Source organism: Mus pahari, chromosome 10, assembly GCF_900095145.1.
Source record: "Mus pahari chromosome 10, PAHARI_EIJ_v1.1, whole genome shotgun sequence".
Classification (NCBI taxonomy): Eukaryota; Metazoa; Chordata; class Mammalia; order Rodentia; family Muridae; genus Mus; species Mus pahari.
The window spans coordinates 101,151,691-101,166,000 of record NC_034599.1 but is presented as its reverse complement, the minus strand read 5'-3'; the positions used below and the strand labels follow the sequence as shown (position 1 = coordinate 101,166,000).

Below are 14,310 nucleotides of genomic sequence, written 5' to 3'. Positions count from 1 at the left end.
CGGGGATTTGAACTCAGGACCTCTGGAAGAGCAGTCGGTGCTCTTAACCTCTGAGCCATCTCTCCAGACCTTTTTTTTTTTTTTTTTTTTTTTTTGGCTTTTCAAGATAAGATTTCTCTGTGTAGCCCTGGCTGTCCTGGAACTGACTCTGTAGACCAGGCTGGCCTCGAACTCAGAGATCTGCCTGCCTCTGCCTCCCCAGTGCTGGGATTAAAGGTGCATAACACCACCAGCCCGCTGGCCTCAGACAGAGTTGCCTCTAGCTTATCCTAGGGTCTCTACACACCAGTTGGACTCAGAGCCAGGCCAGTCAGGGACAGCCACCTGCTGCTGCCACCTTCCTGCTGAGTTCAGAGCTGTGGTCGCAGCTGTCCTCTCCCCAGGGGCCTAGTCTGCCCCTCATGGTCCCAGCTGTGAAGCTGGGTGCCAGCTGTGGGATCAGACAGAGGGTGTACATGCTCCAGTGGTACCTCATCTGTCACAGGACACATGTGCATATCTGCTACATGCATGATGTGCACGTATGTGCTCTTTTGTATGTTGCCACCAAAGCCACCTGTGCTGGTGAATATTCATGACCCTCAATCATAATTTTCTCTCTCCTGAGCTAAAAATAGCTGGGGGTGGGGTGGTCAAGGGACAGACTTGTCAAGTGAACCCTTTGGGTCTCCAAAGACAGGTTCACAAGCTTCCAGGAGTCCTGGCCTGTTGTTGGCTAAGCTACCTGTCGTTCACCCCAGGAAACTTTGTCTTAGTGTCCTGAGGGAGCTAAGGCCGCTGCTGCAGACAAGCAAAGAGAAAACTGAAGATCCAGTTGCACTGTCTTCAGCCCTTGCTGTGTGCTCCTAAAGCATTTCTGGGAGGAGCCTCCCTCCCTCCGTGACCCCTCCTAGCTGAGTCCCACCATTAGCAGCCTTGTGGGGTCTGATGGGCCTGAGTTCTGGAGGGTATTGGGGCTCCTTTGGAGCTTTTTGGTATCTGGCTAGCCTATTTCAGGTCCAGTAGGGATCTTGCAGTGTGACAGCTGTGTCCCCCCTGCATGGTGGTCAGCTAGGGTAAGGGCAGGGTATCCGGGCTCTGTGCCAGCGTCTGTAGCATCTTCCACCCCAACACCACTCCCATCTGCTCATTAACCCTTTGGGCCCCACCCTGAGTGGAAGCATCTGCCCCCACCTGAGCAGACTCTTTGATGCCATCACACACCCTGGCTTGCACCCACGGCCCTTTCATTGGGATTAGCTTGGGCTGCCTGTGAATCAGGGTGTAGTTTTGGGTGTGGCCCCTTCTCTGGCCTGTCTACATGTCCCACTTTCTCCTCCATAGACTGGCAGCAACTGGAGAGGTAGCTGAGAAGGCCCTGGGGAAGGAATGGGAAGGCAGCCGTGGCCTCAGTGTCTCTCTTTCAGAGGGAATGTGTCCCTCTCATTGGTGTCCTGCTTCTCATCCACAGAACTTAAGGCCACTGGTACTGCCCACTTCTTCAACTTTCTGCTCAACACTACAGACTACAGAATCCTGCTCAAGGACGAGGACCATGACCGCATGTACGTGGGCAGCAAGGACTACGTGCTGTCCCTGGACCTGCATGACATCAACCGAGAGCCCCTTATTGTAAGGGCTGGCCCGGAAGTGGGACGAGGCAGGGTGTAGGGCGTGGAGCCCAGGGTCAGGGTCCTGGCCGGCAGGCTGCATCCTCTAACCTCCATCTTTGGCAGATCCACTGGGCAGCCTCCCCACAGCGCATTGAGGAGTGCATACTGTCAGGCAAGGACGGCAACGTGAGTGCAGTGGGGTCCACCAAGGATGAGACCGGGACCTCAGAGTGGGATGGACATGGGCAGGTGTCTGAGCATCCACACAGCTTTCTGTCTGGCCACAGGGAGAGTGTGGGAACTTCGTCAGGCTCATCCAACCCTGGAACCGGACACACCTGTATGTGTGCGGGACCGGCGCCTACAACCCCATGTGCACCTATGTGAACCGTGGCCGTCGCGCACAGGTAAGCTCCTGCCAACCCTGGCTCTGTGCTATCCCCTCTGGTGGCTGCGTTCCAAGGTCCTGATGGGAGGATGGGCTTGAGCCCCATCCTTAACCCTTCCAAGCCCCGTGGCCTTGGGTGAGTAAGTTGTTCAGCTCTCCGAGCCTCAATTTTCTCACCTGGAAATTGGGTTCACAGTTCCTTTCGAACAGGTCGGTGTGAGGAAGAGGCAGTGAGTTAGTGCTCTCCAGTTAACACTGTGCCTGGTGCATTAGTAAGCATTTGCCCTGCATGGGGCAACCATTCTTTTGGCCATGTCTTTGGAGCTGCCAAGTTGGAGGGTCTTGGTGGCGTCTTCAGTATTCCAGGAGGCTGGAAGCCTGAGCCAGCTTCCACCCTGTGTGGCCCGGGGGAGAGCTGCCTTCTTCCCAGCTCCGCTCCACCCTGCCTGCTTCTGCCCTTTTCCATTTCCATGTGGGCATGTATGTGAGCTGATGTGACCTCCGTAGGGCATGCGTGAGAGCGACTGAACATACGGGGCACATGGTGTGCAGGCGTGTGCCAATCCTGTGTGTGTGTGTATGTGTGTACACATGCATATCCGTCCTCTGGGGACCCATGTGTTCACGTGTGTTCCTGGCCTGTGTGGTATGAGAGGCTGGCAGCCCAGGCCCGCTCCCCCAGCCCCTGCCACCCCCAGCTCTAACATCTATCGCCCCCAGCTCTAACATCTATCTTCCCAGGCCCTACCGTGGACCCAGATGCAGGTGGTCAGAGGCCGAGGCAGCAGGGCCACCGATGGTGCCGACCGCCCGACGCCCACAGCCCCACGCCAGGTGGGCCTCCTCCTTCTAGCCTTTCGCCAAGCTAGACGACCTCTGAGCTCAGTTTACTCTGGGCCTGGCCCCAGGGCCAGCCTCCCCAGTGTCTCCCTATACCCTCATGCCCCCACCCCACTCCCACCCCTTCCCCTGCAGTGCCCTCAGGTTCTGAAAGCAGCTCCAGCTGGACTCTTGTCAGCCTCAGTGGGACCCCTGCAGGCAAGAAACCCTGAAGCCACCAGGTGGGGAAGACAGGAGTGCTGGGGACAATCATGCCTCAGCCCTGAGAAATGTGTGGAGACACACATGAGCACATAGCAACCTGTGCCTGAGCACGTTTACGGTCCACAGTGGGTCTGGCACAGGACTCCTCCGTGTCTGTTCCCATGCCTTCCATGGGGGATGGATGTAGATACAGGTGTCCTGCCCATTCACATATGTGGGATCTCCTTCAAGGTAGTGTGTCTGACCGTAGTCTAGCCTGGGGGTCTGGGCTGGGTAAGGCAAGCTGGGGCTGGGCAGGGGCGGGCAGGGGGGCAGAGGCTGCCGGTGAATGACAGCATGTGAGTATGTGTGAAAATATGTGTTTGTGCATGACTCTGTGTGCGTGTGTGTATGCGTGCGTCTGTCTGTCTGTCTGTCTGATGGGGACTGTTGAACATCTCAGGCTATCTAGATTCTGTGTGTGTGCGTTTGAGATGAACAGTGGCTTAGGTGTGCTGACTTGTTGTGTGGCGATCTGTGTGCAGCACTCGTGTGTGTGCAGGAAGTTACGTGAGCAGAGTGTAGCTGAAAGCAGACCTGTGTGCTCCTTCCCGTCACCATCCTGCCGCCTGCTGCCACTTCCTCTGTGCGTCTCTCCTCTTCCCTCTCCCTCCCTCTTCCCTGCCTTTCCCACCAGGCCTGTGAGCTCATCCTGGTCCCAGGGACTTCCGCAGGCCTTCCTCCTAGCATCTTGCGGGGTGAAATGGGCAGTGTGGGGTTGGATGGTGGTTAGCTTTGTGAATTCCACGTGGTCTCAGCTGGATCCCCCAACTGGCCCTCTGGGGCGATGTGGAGGGATAGAACACCCATGACCTCTTGGTCCATCCTGAGGTCCACAGGTAGAGCAAAAACCTGAAGACATAGCCTTGGAGCTCCCTGGTTGGACCTGAAAGTAGGGCAGGACCCCAGGTCCTTGAACTGTGGCACCTGCCCTACCCAGGTCTGCAGCCCCTCCCTGGCCCGAGATAAACAGTTGTAGCTCAAACTATCCAGCCTCTGTAGTCCCAGGAGTTTGTCGGCATCTTATAGACTAGTTGGCACAAAAGTACTTTAGCCCCTGTAAGCCCACCGGTGGTCCCCAAGACTTGGACCTCTGAGAGTTGACTCTTAAGGTCTTACCTGAGGCATAGAATCAGAGAGTAACCCTCTTGGAAATACCATGGGCTTGCCCCAGGAGACCTGGCTAGCCAGAATTCAAACCCAAGGACCCTGGGAGTGGGGCATGGGGGGTGGACATAGGGTGGCCCTTGGGGCTCATTCTTGCCCTAGGAACCCTATGAAACCCTTCTTGTCTGTGGGACTGGCCTGGGTGTGCTGAGCCCCTTTCTACCCTGCAGGATTACATCTTCTACCTGGAGCCTGAGAAGCTCGAGTCAGGGAAGGGCAAATGCCCCTATGACCCCAAGCTGGACACAGCCTCGGCCCTCATCAGTGAGTGACCCACTCCACTTGGGTCCATGGTCCCAGGATGTAGCCTTTGCCACTAGGATGAGGGGGTGTGTGGTTACCAATACTCCAGGTCAGAGACCATGACCGTGTCTCATAAGCCCCCAATGGGGACTTGCCTAGAGAGGGTTAGGACACAGTACGATCCCTGGGATGTGCTGAGAAGCAAAGACCAGGTGTGTAATCCTCTACCTAGTCCTCCTTGGATGGGATACTAGGGGGCCAGGTCTTCCCCTGGGATACCAAGTGTGGTCTTTGCAAAGCCTAGAACCCTCTGAGCCAGAGGTTGCCTAGAAGAGAAAATAAGCTGGGTCCCTGCTAAGTAAGAGTGGGGGAAGGGTTCCATAGCTCCTTCCTGTGTCAAGGAGGCTGGAAGAGGCTCACATAGAATCAGAGAGCTGAGCAGATGGGAGGACATGGTTTGAGCAGGTGTCTGGGTGAGTTGGGGACTCTTCTCAAGGCAGTGTCCTTTTGGAGACTCAGAGCAGCTGCTGCACCTGTCTGCAGGTTGGGAAACCCGCCCCAGGTCTGACACTGTGCCCACTTTCTGACGTCTGTCTCCAGAGTGTCTCATCGGGCAGCTGCTGGGTGCTGTGTCACCTGCAGACCTGGTTAGGCCCAGGGTTTTTTTCTCTTTGGTGAATGAAAAGGTTCTGGCCTGATAACAGTTCAGACCAGGAGGTATAAGTGAAGGAAGGTCAGACTTATTACTACCTACAGAATCTCAGAGAAGTGACATGCTGGAGCTGGCTCAGCAGTTAAATTCTCAGGAATTTCGCGATCCAGTTGTTAAACACAGCTATTACTGAAAATTCAATTATCAAGGCTCATAACTAAATAAATTGTATTAAGCCAGAAGCACTGGCAACAAAATATAATAAATGCTCAAAAGGTATTACTAATTGTTTGACTACATCGCTACATTGTAACGTGCGCTTCTGAGGCTGTGTTGGCCTATTGTGATTGGTGGGGCAGAACTCCTGTAGGATGGCATTGGCATGTCTTTACCAACTCTGAGCGCAGTGACCTCAGGTTGTCAGCTTGAGTTATGCTGGGATGGAAGGATCATAGGAATTGGCCATTGACACTGCCGGCCCTCCTCCCAGGACAGGTTGTAAGCACTTACTGAGAGATAGGATCATGACCCAGTACCCCAGAAGGCATCTTGAAGGAGAGAGGGGGTGCGGGGGGCATGGCGAACTTCACCCAAGGGTCCCTGAGTCTGAGCAGTGCCCTGACTGACCCACCAATGCTCCTACAGATGAGGAACTCTATGCAGGAGTGTACATCGATTTTATGGGCACCGATGCAGCCATTTTCCGCACACTCGGGAAGCAGACAGCCATGCGCACAGATCAGTACAACTCCCGGTGGCTCAATGGTGAGCTCTACCTGCAAAGACCTGAGTGGGAAGTGTGGATGTACTGAGACCTCTGCCTGCCTGGAGGAGAGTTTAAGCCTGTGACTAACCCGGGGCAGGTTCACACTGCCGTCTCCTAACCACCTGTCTCCCCCCAGATCCTTCATTCATACACGCTGAGCTCATTCCTGACAGCGCGGAACGCAATGATGATAAACTCTACTTCTTCTTCCGAGAGCGCTCGGCAGAGGCGCCACAGAACCCTGCTGTGTATGCCCGCATCGGGCGCATCTGCCTTGTAAGTATCTAAAAGGCTCTGCTGCCAACCCCCCAGACCTACCCCAACTGGTCTTGGGGTGGCGAATGAGCTGATCTAGTCTGACTCCCTGCCCCAACCCCCAGAACGACGACGGTGGCCATTGCTGCCTGGTCAACAAGTGGAGCACATTCCTGAAGGCTCGGCTCGTCTGCTCTGTGCCAGGCGAGGATGGTATTGAGACCCACTTCGATGAACTCCGTGAGTGCTCGACAAGCCGGCAGGGTTCCGTGGCTGTAGCAGGAGGGGTGGAGGCTGGATCGGAGGTCAGGGGGCCTTTAGGGGGCCTCCTTCAGAAGTGGGTCCATGGGACTCCTCCCTAAGGCGGCAGTGTCCCCAGTACCTTCTCCCCCTTTCCAGAGGATGTGTTTGTCCAGCAGACCCAGGACGTCAGGAACCCAGTCATTTATGCTGTCTTTACCTCTTCAGGGTAAGGCTGGACTTAGGGTAAACAGTGGAAGGATTTGGGGGTTAGGGTTTGTGGAAGACCCTGGTGTGGTTGTGAGCTGTGGAGTAGCCGTGAGCTGGGGAGGACCGTGGGTCCAGGGTCTGCCCCAGCCACAGCAGTAACCTGTTTGCACACAGCTCTGTGTTCCGAGGGTCTGCAGTGTGTGTCTACTCCATGGCTGATATCCGCATGGTCTTCAATGGGCCTTTTGCTCACAAGGAGGGCCCCAACTATCAGTGGATGCCCTTCTCAGGAAAGATGCCCTATCCTCGGCCTGGCACAGTATGTACCCTTCTCTTTCTCTCCTCCCTCCCTGCCTTCTTTCCTTCCTTGCTTCCTTCTTTCCTTCCTACTTTCCTTTCTTCTCCTCTTCCTCCTCCTCCTCCCCCACCTCCTTCTCCTTGTTTTCTATCTTGAGAACAAGACCTCACTGTATTCCTGTCTGTCCTGAAACTCACTATGTAGATCAGGCTGGGCTCAAATCCACAGAGGTCTGCCTGCTTCTACCTCTCAAGTGCTGGGATTAAAGCCATATCCTCTGTTTTTGTTGTTTTGTTGTTGTTTGTTTGTTTGTTTGGTCTGTGTATGGGTGTTTGGCATGTAAAGACACATGCACACTTAGCTCCTGCAGAGGCCAGAAGAGGACATTGGATGCCCTGGAGTTACAGAGGTTGTGAGCCTCTGTGTGGGCTGCTGGGAACTAACTAGTCAGTCTTTTATCTGCTGAGCCATCTCCCCAGCCCCTCTCCTTTGTTTTTAAGAGGCCTACTCAGGGCCGATCTCTGTAGACATGGGCTCCACTATAATGAACCTCCAGTCAACGGGTCCAGTGAAACACAGATACTTGGAAAACTACTACTCACGGCTGGGCGTGGTAATAGATTCCTTCAATCCCAGCACTCAGGAGGCAGCAGCAGGTGGATCTCTGTGATTTCAAGCTAGTCTGGTCTACACAGTGAGTTCTAGAACAGCCAGGGCTATGTAGAGAGACCCTGCTTTAAAAAAAAAAAAAAAAAAAAAAAAAGCAAAAGAAGAAGAAAGAAAACTGTTAGTTATACAACAAACACACATCAGGCTGTAAAGAAAGCAGCCTCCCAGGGTCCAGATGAGAGGCCAGGTGTCGTTGCTAATCCATGGACGTTACTCCAGCTTTAGGGGAGGTGAAGGCTAGTGGGAAGGGTCCTCGCAGCAAAGCTGGAGGTGGGCTGAAGTCAGGTTGACTGGCTAACAGCAGGAAAGGAGATGAGGAGTGGGCAGGGCCGTGCTCACTCTGCAGCCTTAGGTGCCGGCTCACTTTATCTGGGACTGGCCTGGGCCTGCCACAGGAGCCCGAGTGTGGTGGCTCAGGCGTGACCTGACCTAATGCAGTGGCTATGTGACCGTGGGCTCCATGCCATCCTGGGGAAGTTGGTCTCCAAAGGAGTCTGGGAAGGCTTCCTTCAAGAACGAAGTTGGAATTGAAAGGCTGACAGGCTGAGCCCAGGGCCATAGGAACAGCATCAGGGGAAGGGGAGAGCATGCCCCGTGTGCATCTGGATCTTGAGGCTGCTGGCCCCACTGCACAGGAAAGAGCAGTGAGCCCAGAGGGACAGCCAGAAAGGAAGGAGGCAGCTGGGTGGGGATGAGGACATGGGAAGGGAGTGGTCAGCTCAGGCAGATGCTGCCACAAGGTCATGGCATGTGACAGCATAGATCTGTGGGGAGGACAGAAAGCGGGAAAGGGTTTGGAGAGAAGCAGGTGGATGTTGAAGAGACAGTATGGACACTTCTCCTCAGCTAATGGGTGCACGTGCCCCACCTGGGCAGCCTAGGACTGACACTCATATCCGCCTACAGTGCCCTGGCGGAACCTTCACGCCCTCGATGAAGTCCACTAAGGACTACCCTGATGAAGTGATCAACTTCATGCGCACTCATCCGCTCATGTACCAGGCCGTCTACCCGCTGCAGCGGCGACCCCTGGTGGTCCGGACAGGCGCTCCCTACCGCCTCACCACTGTCGCTGTAGACCAGGTGGATGCAGCTGATGGACGCTATGAGGTGCTTTTCCTGGGCACAGGTACCCACTGCTGCTCTCAGACCCTCCCACATTGGGCCCACTGGATGGGAGGAGCTGATCCTGGGGCCAGAGCCTGCCCAACTAGGGATTGCCCTCCTTGGCCAGAATAGCCAAGGCTAGGAATGGGAAAACTCCCATTTCTTTTCCCATTTTGAGGACTTTTCCCATTTTCCCTATATCAGGACTTTAAAATAATTTAGGATACAGGGATCTAACTGCCCGTATACACACATACACATGCATGCATGTGTGCTTGCTTAAACACACGTCAAAATTGTAGCAACATCCAACTCGGCTTCCTGTTTTCTGTTTTCGGTAGGGCCCAAAATGAGAGTCTGGGTGCAGGGGCAGACCCCAGCCGTGAGCCCCTTTGTCCCATTCCAGTCCCCCCAACAACTCTCCCCTTCGTCCAAGGGAGGTCCTTGAACCTCAGCATGGAAGCCCCGCTCCAATGCCCGAGAGGAGATGGGGCTTTGGTGGGGAAGGGGCTGAGGCGTTGCCCCTTCCCCAGCATCCTCAGCCCCACTGAGGTCCTGCCCGGCCCGTTCCAGACCGCGGGACAGTGCAGAAGGTCATCGTGCTGCCCAAGGACGACCAGGAGGTGGAAGAGCTCATGCTAGAGGAAGTGGAGGTCTTCAAGGTAGGTGGTCCCGCCCGGTACTACCCACGCCTCCATGACCCTCTCCGGTCCCATCCTTTGACCTTAGACTGGGTCAGGAGGCGTCCTGAGCCTTCTCAGGAGCCAACGCCGACCCCTGCTTTCTTCTAGGAACCGGCACCGGTTAAGACCATGACCATCTCTTCCAAGAGGGTGAGTCCTTGGCAGTGGGGGCTGGAGTGAGGTTGGAGCCTGTGTCCCGTTGGGGTCATGCCCTTGGCATAAGGGCTAGGAGTCAGAAAAGGAATCCAGCCCAACTGGCTGCTGACAGGGCTGTCTGTGAGGAGAGAACTGACTCTTCCTGCTCCTGCTCCTGCTCCCAGCAACAACTGTATGTGGCCTCAGCCGTGGGTGTCACACACCTGAGCCTGCACCGCTGCCAGGCCTATGGAGCTGCCTGTGCTGACTGCTGCCTCGCCCGCGATCCCTACTGTGCCTGGGATGGCCAGTCCTGCTCTCGCTACACAGCATCCTCCAAGAGGTACAGACCGCCAGAACCTCGGGATTCTATCCATGGCCCTGGGAGGTTGGAGGTAGATAAGGCTGAGGTGGGGGTTGGGAGTGGGGACGCAGCTGCCCTGGGGCACAGGACCCTGTTCTAGAGTCTCAGGGGTCCAGGAGCCTCCCAAGAGCACCCCTTCAAGAGTTACCCTCATCCAGGCGGAGTCGCCGGCAAGACGTCCGCCATGGGAACCCCATCAGGCAGTGTCGTGGTTTCAATTCCAATGGTGAGTAAGCACGTGGCAGCTCCTGTCGGCTGCTTCTCACATTTTAGAGTCCTATGCACCCAGTGCCCACAGACACCCTCAGAGTCCAGACTTACATACGGTTCCCTGGGTGGCAGGAGCACCTTAGGTCTGGGATTAAGACGTCCCATGTCACCTCCTCAAGGGATAGATACCCAGCGAGGTTGTCCTGTTTGGTTGTGTGGGTGCCCCTTGATGCCTGCCTCTCCCTACTGAGCAGAGCGCCTGGGAGCGGTGCTGCTTCCTCCACTCAGGGTCCTCTTGATCCACAGCAAACAAGAATGCTGTCGAGTCTGTGCAGTACGGAGTGGCCGGCAGCGCGGCTTTCCTGGAGTGTCAGCCCCGATCACCTCAAGCCACTGTTAAGTGGCTGTTCCAGCGAGACCCCAGTGATCGACGCCGTGAGGTGAGTTCCTGTGTCCCCCCCCCCCCAGGGGAGATGCTGCACTGTGGCTATGGGAGTTCTTTTACAGCGGTGAGTCCATGAGAGAGAAATGTAGTAGTATGGCCAGCCTGGGGCAGCCCAACACTGGGGAGGCAAAAGCAGGCGGATCTCTGAGTTCGAGGCCAGTCTGGTCTACAGAGCAAGTTCCAGGACCACCCTACCAGGGCTACCCAGAGAAACCCAAAAGAACAAAAAATTCCGTATCTGTATTCTGTCGGGGTATACCTCCTTGTTCGGAACATCACTTGGGTGAGCTCCAGTATATGGAAATTCTGTGGATATTTTCTGGGAAAGCCTTCCCCGTGTTCCTCTTCCCGTGGAAATGCTATGCGGGTGTCACAATTGGGTATTCTCATTAAATGGAATTTCTGTGTGTGCTCCAAAATTTTCTCATTCATTGTTCAGAAACCACTCCCACTGCCCCCCACCCCCCCACCCCCGGGTCATCATCCTTCCTGAAAGTGAGAATATTTGTGGATACCTTATTCATATCCCTCTCATGTACAAACAGTACCCGGGGCTATTTTTTCTCTTCTTGGAATATGAAAATACTACATGGGTGTCTCTACTTGGAATGGTCACAAATGTGGTGGTCTCACCTGGAAGCTGGCTAGGGCCATGAAGTGGTGACCCAACCCCTGAGCCCCACCCCCTGCCCCTGCAGATTCGCGCAGAGGACCGCTTCCTGCGTACAGAGCAGGGGCTGTTGCTTCGCGCCCTGCAGCTTGGTGACCGCGGCCTCTACTCCTGCACGGCCACTGAGAACAACTTCAAGCACATCGTCACGCGGGTGCAGCTGCATGTACTGGGCCGGGACGCCGTCCATGCTGCCCTCTTCCCCCCACTGGCTGTGAGCGTCCCTCCACCTCCTGGCACAGGCCTTCCAACGCCTCCTTACCAGGAGCTGGCCCAGCTCCTAGCCCAGCCGGAAGTGGGCCTCATCCATCAGTACTGCCAGGGTTACTGGCGCCATGTGCCCCCCAGCCCCAGGGAGGCCCCAGGAGCACTTAGGCCTTCTGAACTCCAGGACCAGAAAAAGCCGAGGAACCGCCGCCACCACCCTCCGGACACATGAGGCCAGCTGCTGGAGGCCTGCATAGGACCAGCCTAGCCCCTCATCCCTTTTAATATAAAAGATATATATATATATAAAAATATCTATATTCTATACATACCCTACCCCTGCAAAGACAGTATTTATTGGTGGGTTGTATATAGCCTGCCTCGGTGGCAGCATTATCCGGAACTTAGACCCGTGTTGGTCAGCAATGGCACATGACTGAGCAATGCCCAGCCCGGCCTAGGGAGTTGCCAGGCCCAGCCCGAGACCACACAGTCCCCAGACTCCATGGAGACTCCTTGCTGAAGAGCTGTCAAGATCTACAAAACACAGGGAGGGAGCCCTGCTTGTCAAGGCATGGACCGCATGCCTTTGCTGATGCGCTTTGTCATCTGTGCCTTGGCATAGATGTGGACACCAGGATCGCTGTGGAGTCTGGGGTGGGGGGCTCAGGGCACTCGGAGGAGGGAGAAAGGGGCCATCCCAGGAGACAGGCCCCTGCCTGGGTCAGAGGTGCCCAGTCAAGGCCAACCTTTCCCAGGTATTTATTCCCTATTTATTGGGGACAGAAGAGAAGTCTGTCAGGGTGAGGCAGAACCTTCTCTTCTCCCTTCATTGCCTGTCCTGGCAGGTCCAGCCCACTCTACCTCCTTAGCTTTTCCTATGCCACCTTTACTCATGGGTGGGGCTGGGTGCAGGCATGGCTTAAAAGAAACCCCAGCCCTGAGGATACATTGGCCGTGGTGGAGGCCCAGGGCCTGCCTGGCATCCCCGAGGCTCCCTTCTGCCCTCTGCCTCAGGTAATGGGTGTAACTAGCTCTGGAGGCAGTTGGGTAGATGGGGGGGGGGGTGCCCTGCAGCCTCTGCTACCCAGGCCACAGCCACTCTTGGGTTCCATCTTGCTAATAAATGCTGGCTCTGGGACTAGACTTTGGTTTCTCTCCTTGGTGATTGGAGCGGGAATGGAGGCGGGTTAGGCCCACAACTGCTGAGAAATTTCAAGCCAGGCAGGGACCTGAAGGCAGTGCATCTGCTAACAGAGGCAGGCGGATCTCTGAGTTTGAGGCCAGCCCAGTCTACAGAGTGTCTTCTAGGACAGCCAGAGAAACCCTATCTTGAAAAACACACATTTGTGTAGAAGAAGGGTTTGGTTTAATAATCAGGGCTCCTGCATTTCCTAAGCTCCAGAGACCCCTGCTGCTCAAGCTCCACTTAACACTGTGCAGTTGGGGTGGAGCCCAAGGGCTGAAGTGACAGATGATGCTTGCTCCTGAACAGAGCCCTCCTCAGGATGAATGACAAAATTGTCAGGACAGGGAATCTACTTCCTACTTTAGGGACAACTCAGAGCTTGGGACTCTAGCACCCCCTTGTAGTCTGTCACGGAGTTGAGTCTGGTTTAGGAAAAGAGGCTCTAGACCCATAGAGAGAGCCCGAGATAGGTTTCCAATCGTATGGGCACAGCCATCTCTAGCGCCTAGATGTTCCACACAGCAGTCTCCATACTCCACCAGCTGCTACGCCTGAGCAGGTCTCCAAACCCCTGAGTAGAGGCTGTCAGGTCAGAGTGGTACCCCATGCAGGACCCACATTATGAGTAAATCAGACAAAAGCAGAGCAAGTGAGACCCCACTCACCCTTCTGTACTCTGGGGAGTCCCAAATCTGCACTAGATCTTCACATCCGACAGTAGGCTTGCCAAAGATAACACCGAATCTAGCCACAAGTGCACATGTACACTAAGACAATGTGCATGGGCTGGCACAGGCAAGCATGTATGCACACACAGGGACACTGTTGTGCATCTAAATGCTTAGGCAAGGGCACTGTGAATTCACACAAAACACTGCAAAATGAGCACACAGACCCCCGTGCCTACACGGAGACAGGCAGAGGATGCTGGACTGAATGAAGTACATACCCAGCATGCGGGCATCCTAGACTTGATCCCCAGTATATACACACACAGGGCACCACTGCACATCCACAGGCTACACTCATCATCATGTAAACAGGTATGTAAGGGGGGCACATGCACTTAACTATTAGCAGGTGCACATACATGCAGGTATACAGGATCGGGTGTGTACACTTAACTTCGCTCGATGTTAGTAAGGAACAGAAAGACACACACAGGCCGTGTATAGCAGACTCACCCATCCTCCAGCAGAGGACATGTAGAGACCATGTTCAGAGTGGGAGGCAAATAGGTGCCTATTCCCTCAGGGCTCCCCGGAGGCACAGTACCCTCTGATCCAGAGACACCCCACTTTTCTAAGCCACTGCTAATTATGTGATCCTCTTCTAATCGGTAAAATGGGGCTGAGATTTGGGCACCACCTTCCTTCAAGTTCATGGAAGCTTACAGGATAAGGAGAGGTGACCACAGCTGGGCAAGCGTTAGGCCCTCTGTGCCTACACCTCCTTCAACACTCTCCTGCCAGCCCCGCTCCCAGTCCCTCCACTCCTGGGACTAAAGGGTCTGTTCCCTCAATTCTGCCAAATAAATGTATATAGGACGGAGGGAAGGACTCTCTAGGATCTCTTCTGGAGACCTGGAGGGGGGAAGAGGGGTGCCAAGTCAGCAGTTGAAGGATTGGGGCCTTGCCAGCCTGATTAAAAGGCTAGGAGACTGAGCTTCACCTGTCCTTGTCTCTGATTGGGCCTCGGGCATCCTTAGCTCCCAAATCCACTGAGCAACCCCACCAG

General features: G+C 55.1%; 1 protein-coding gene across 2 annotated transcripts in view; it reads left to right on the top strand.

Moving 5' to 3' along the window:
* Sema3f (semaphorin 3F) overlaps positions 1–12,530 on the top strand; it is a 27,839-nt gene extending 15,309 nt beyond the window's left edge. Inside the window, exons 3-19 of one of the 2 annotated variants that reach the window (XM_021206510.2) lie at positions 1,451–1,611; positions 1,716–1,778; positions 1,880–1,999; positions 2,722–2,814; positions 4,401–4,494; positions 5,771–5,890; positions 6,028–6,167; positions 6,272–6,386; positions 6,546–6,615; positions 6,771–6,915; positions 8,470–8,692; positions 9,244–9,332; positions 9,462–9,503; positions 9,674–9,831; positions 10,011–10,078; positions 10,369–10,502; positions 11,206–12,530. In XM_021206510.2, coding sequence (XP_021062169.1) covers positions 1,451–1,611; positions 1,716–1,778; positions 1,880–1,999; positions 2,722–2,814; positions 4,401–4,494; positions 5,771–5,890; positions 6,028–6,167; positions 6,272–6,386; positions 6,546–6,615; positions 6,771–6,915; positions 8,470–8,692; positions 9,244–9,332; positions 9,462–9,503; positions 9,674–9,831; positions 10,011–10,078; positions 10,369–10,502; positions 11,206–11,616 — 2,246 coding nt within the window. In that variant the 3' untranslated portion in view covers positions 11,617–12,530. The remainder of the gene's footprint in view (positions 1–1,450; positions 1,612–1,715; positions 1,779–1,879; positions 2,000–2,721; positions 2,815–4,400; positions 4,495–5,770; positions 5,891–6,027; positions 6,168–6,271; positions 6,387–6,545; positions 6,616–6,770; positions 6,916–8,469; positions 8,693–9,243; positions 9,333–9,461; positions 9,504–9,673; positions 9,832–10,010; positions 10,079–10,368; positions 10,503–11,205) is intronic. The other variant, XM_021206511.2, reaches the window with a different exon arrangement.
* Positions 12,531–14,310: the final 1,780 nt, after the last annotated feature.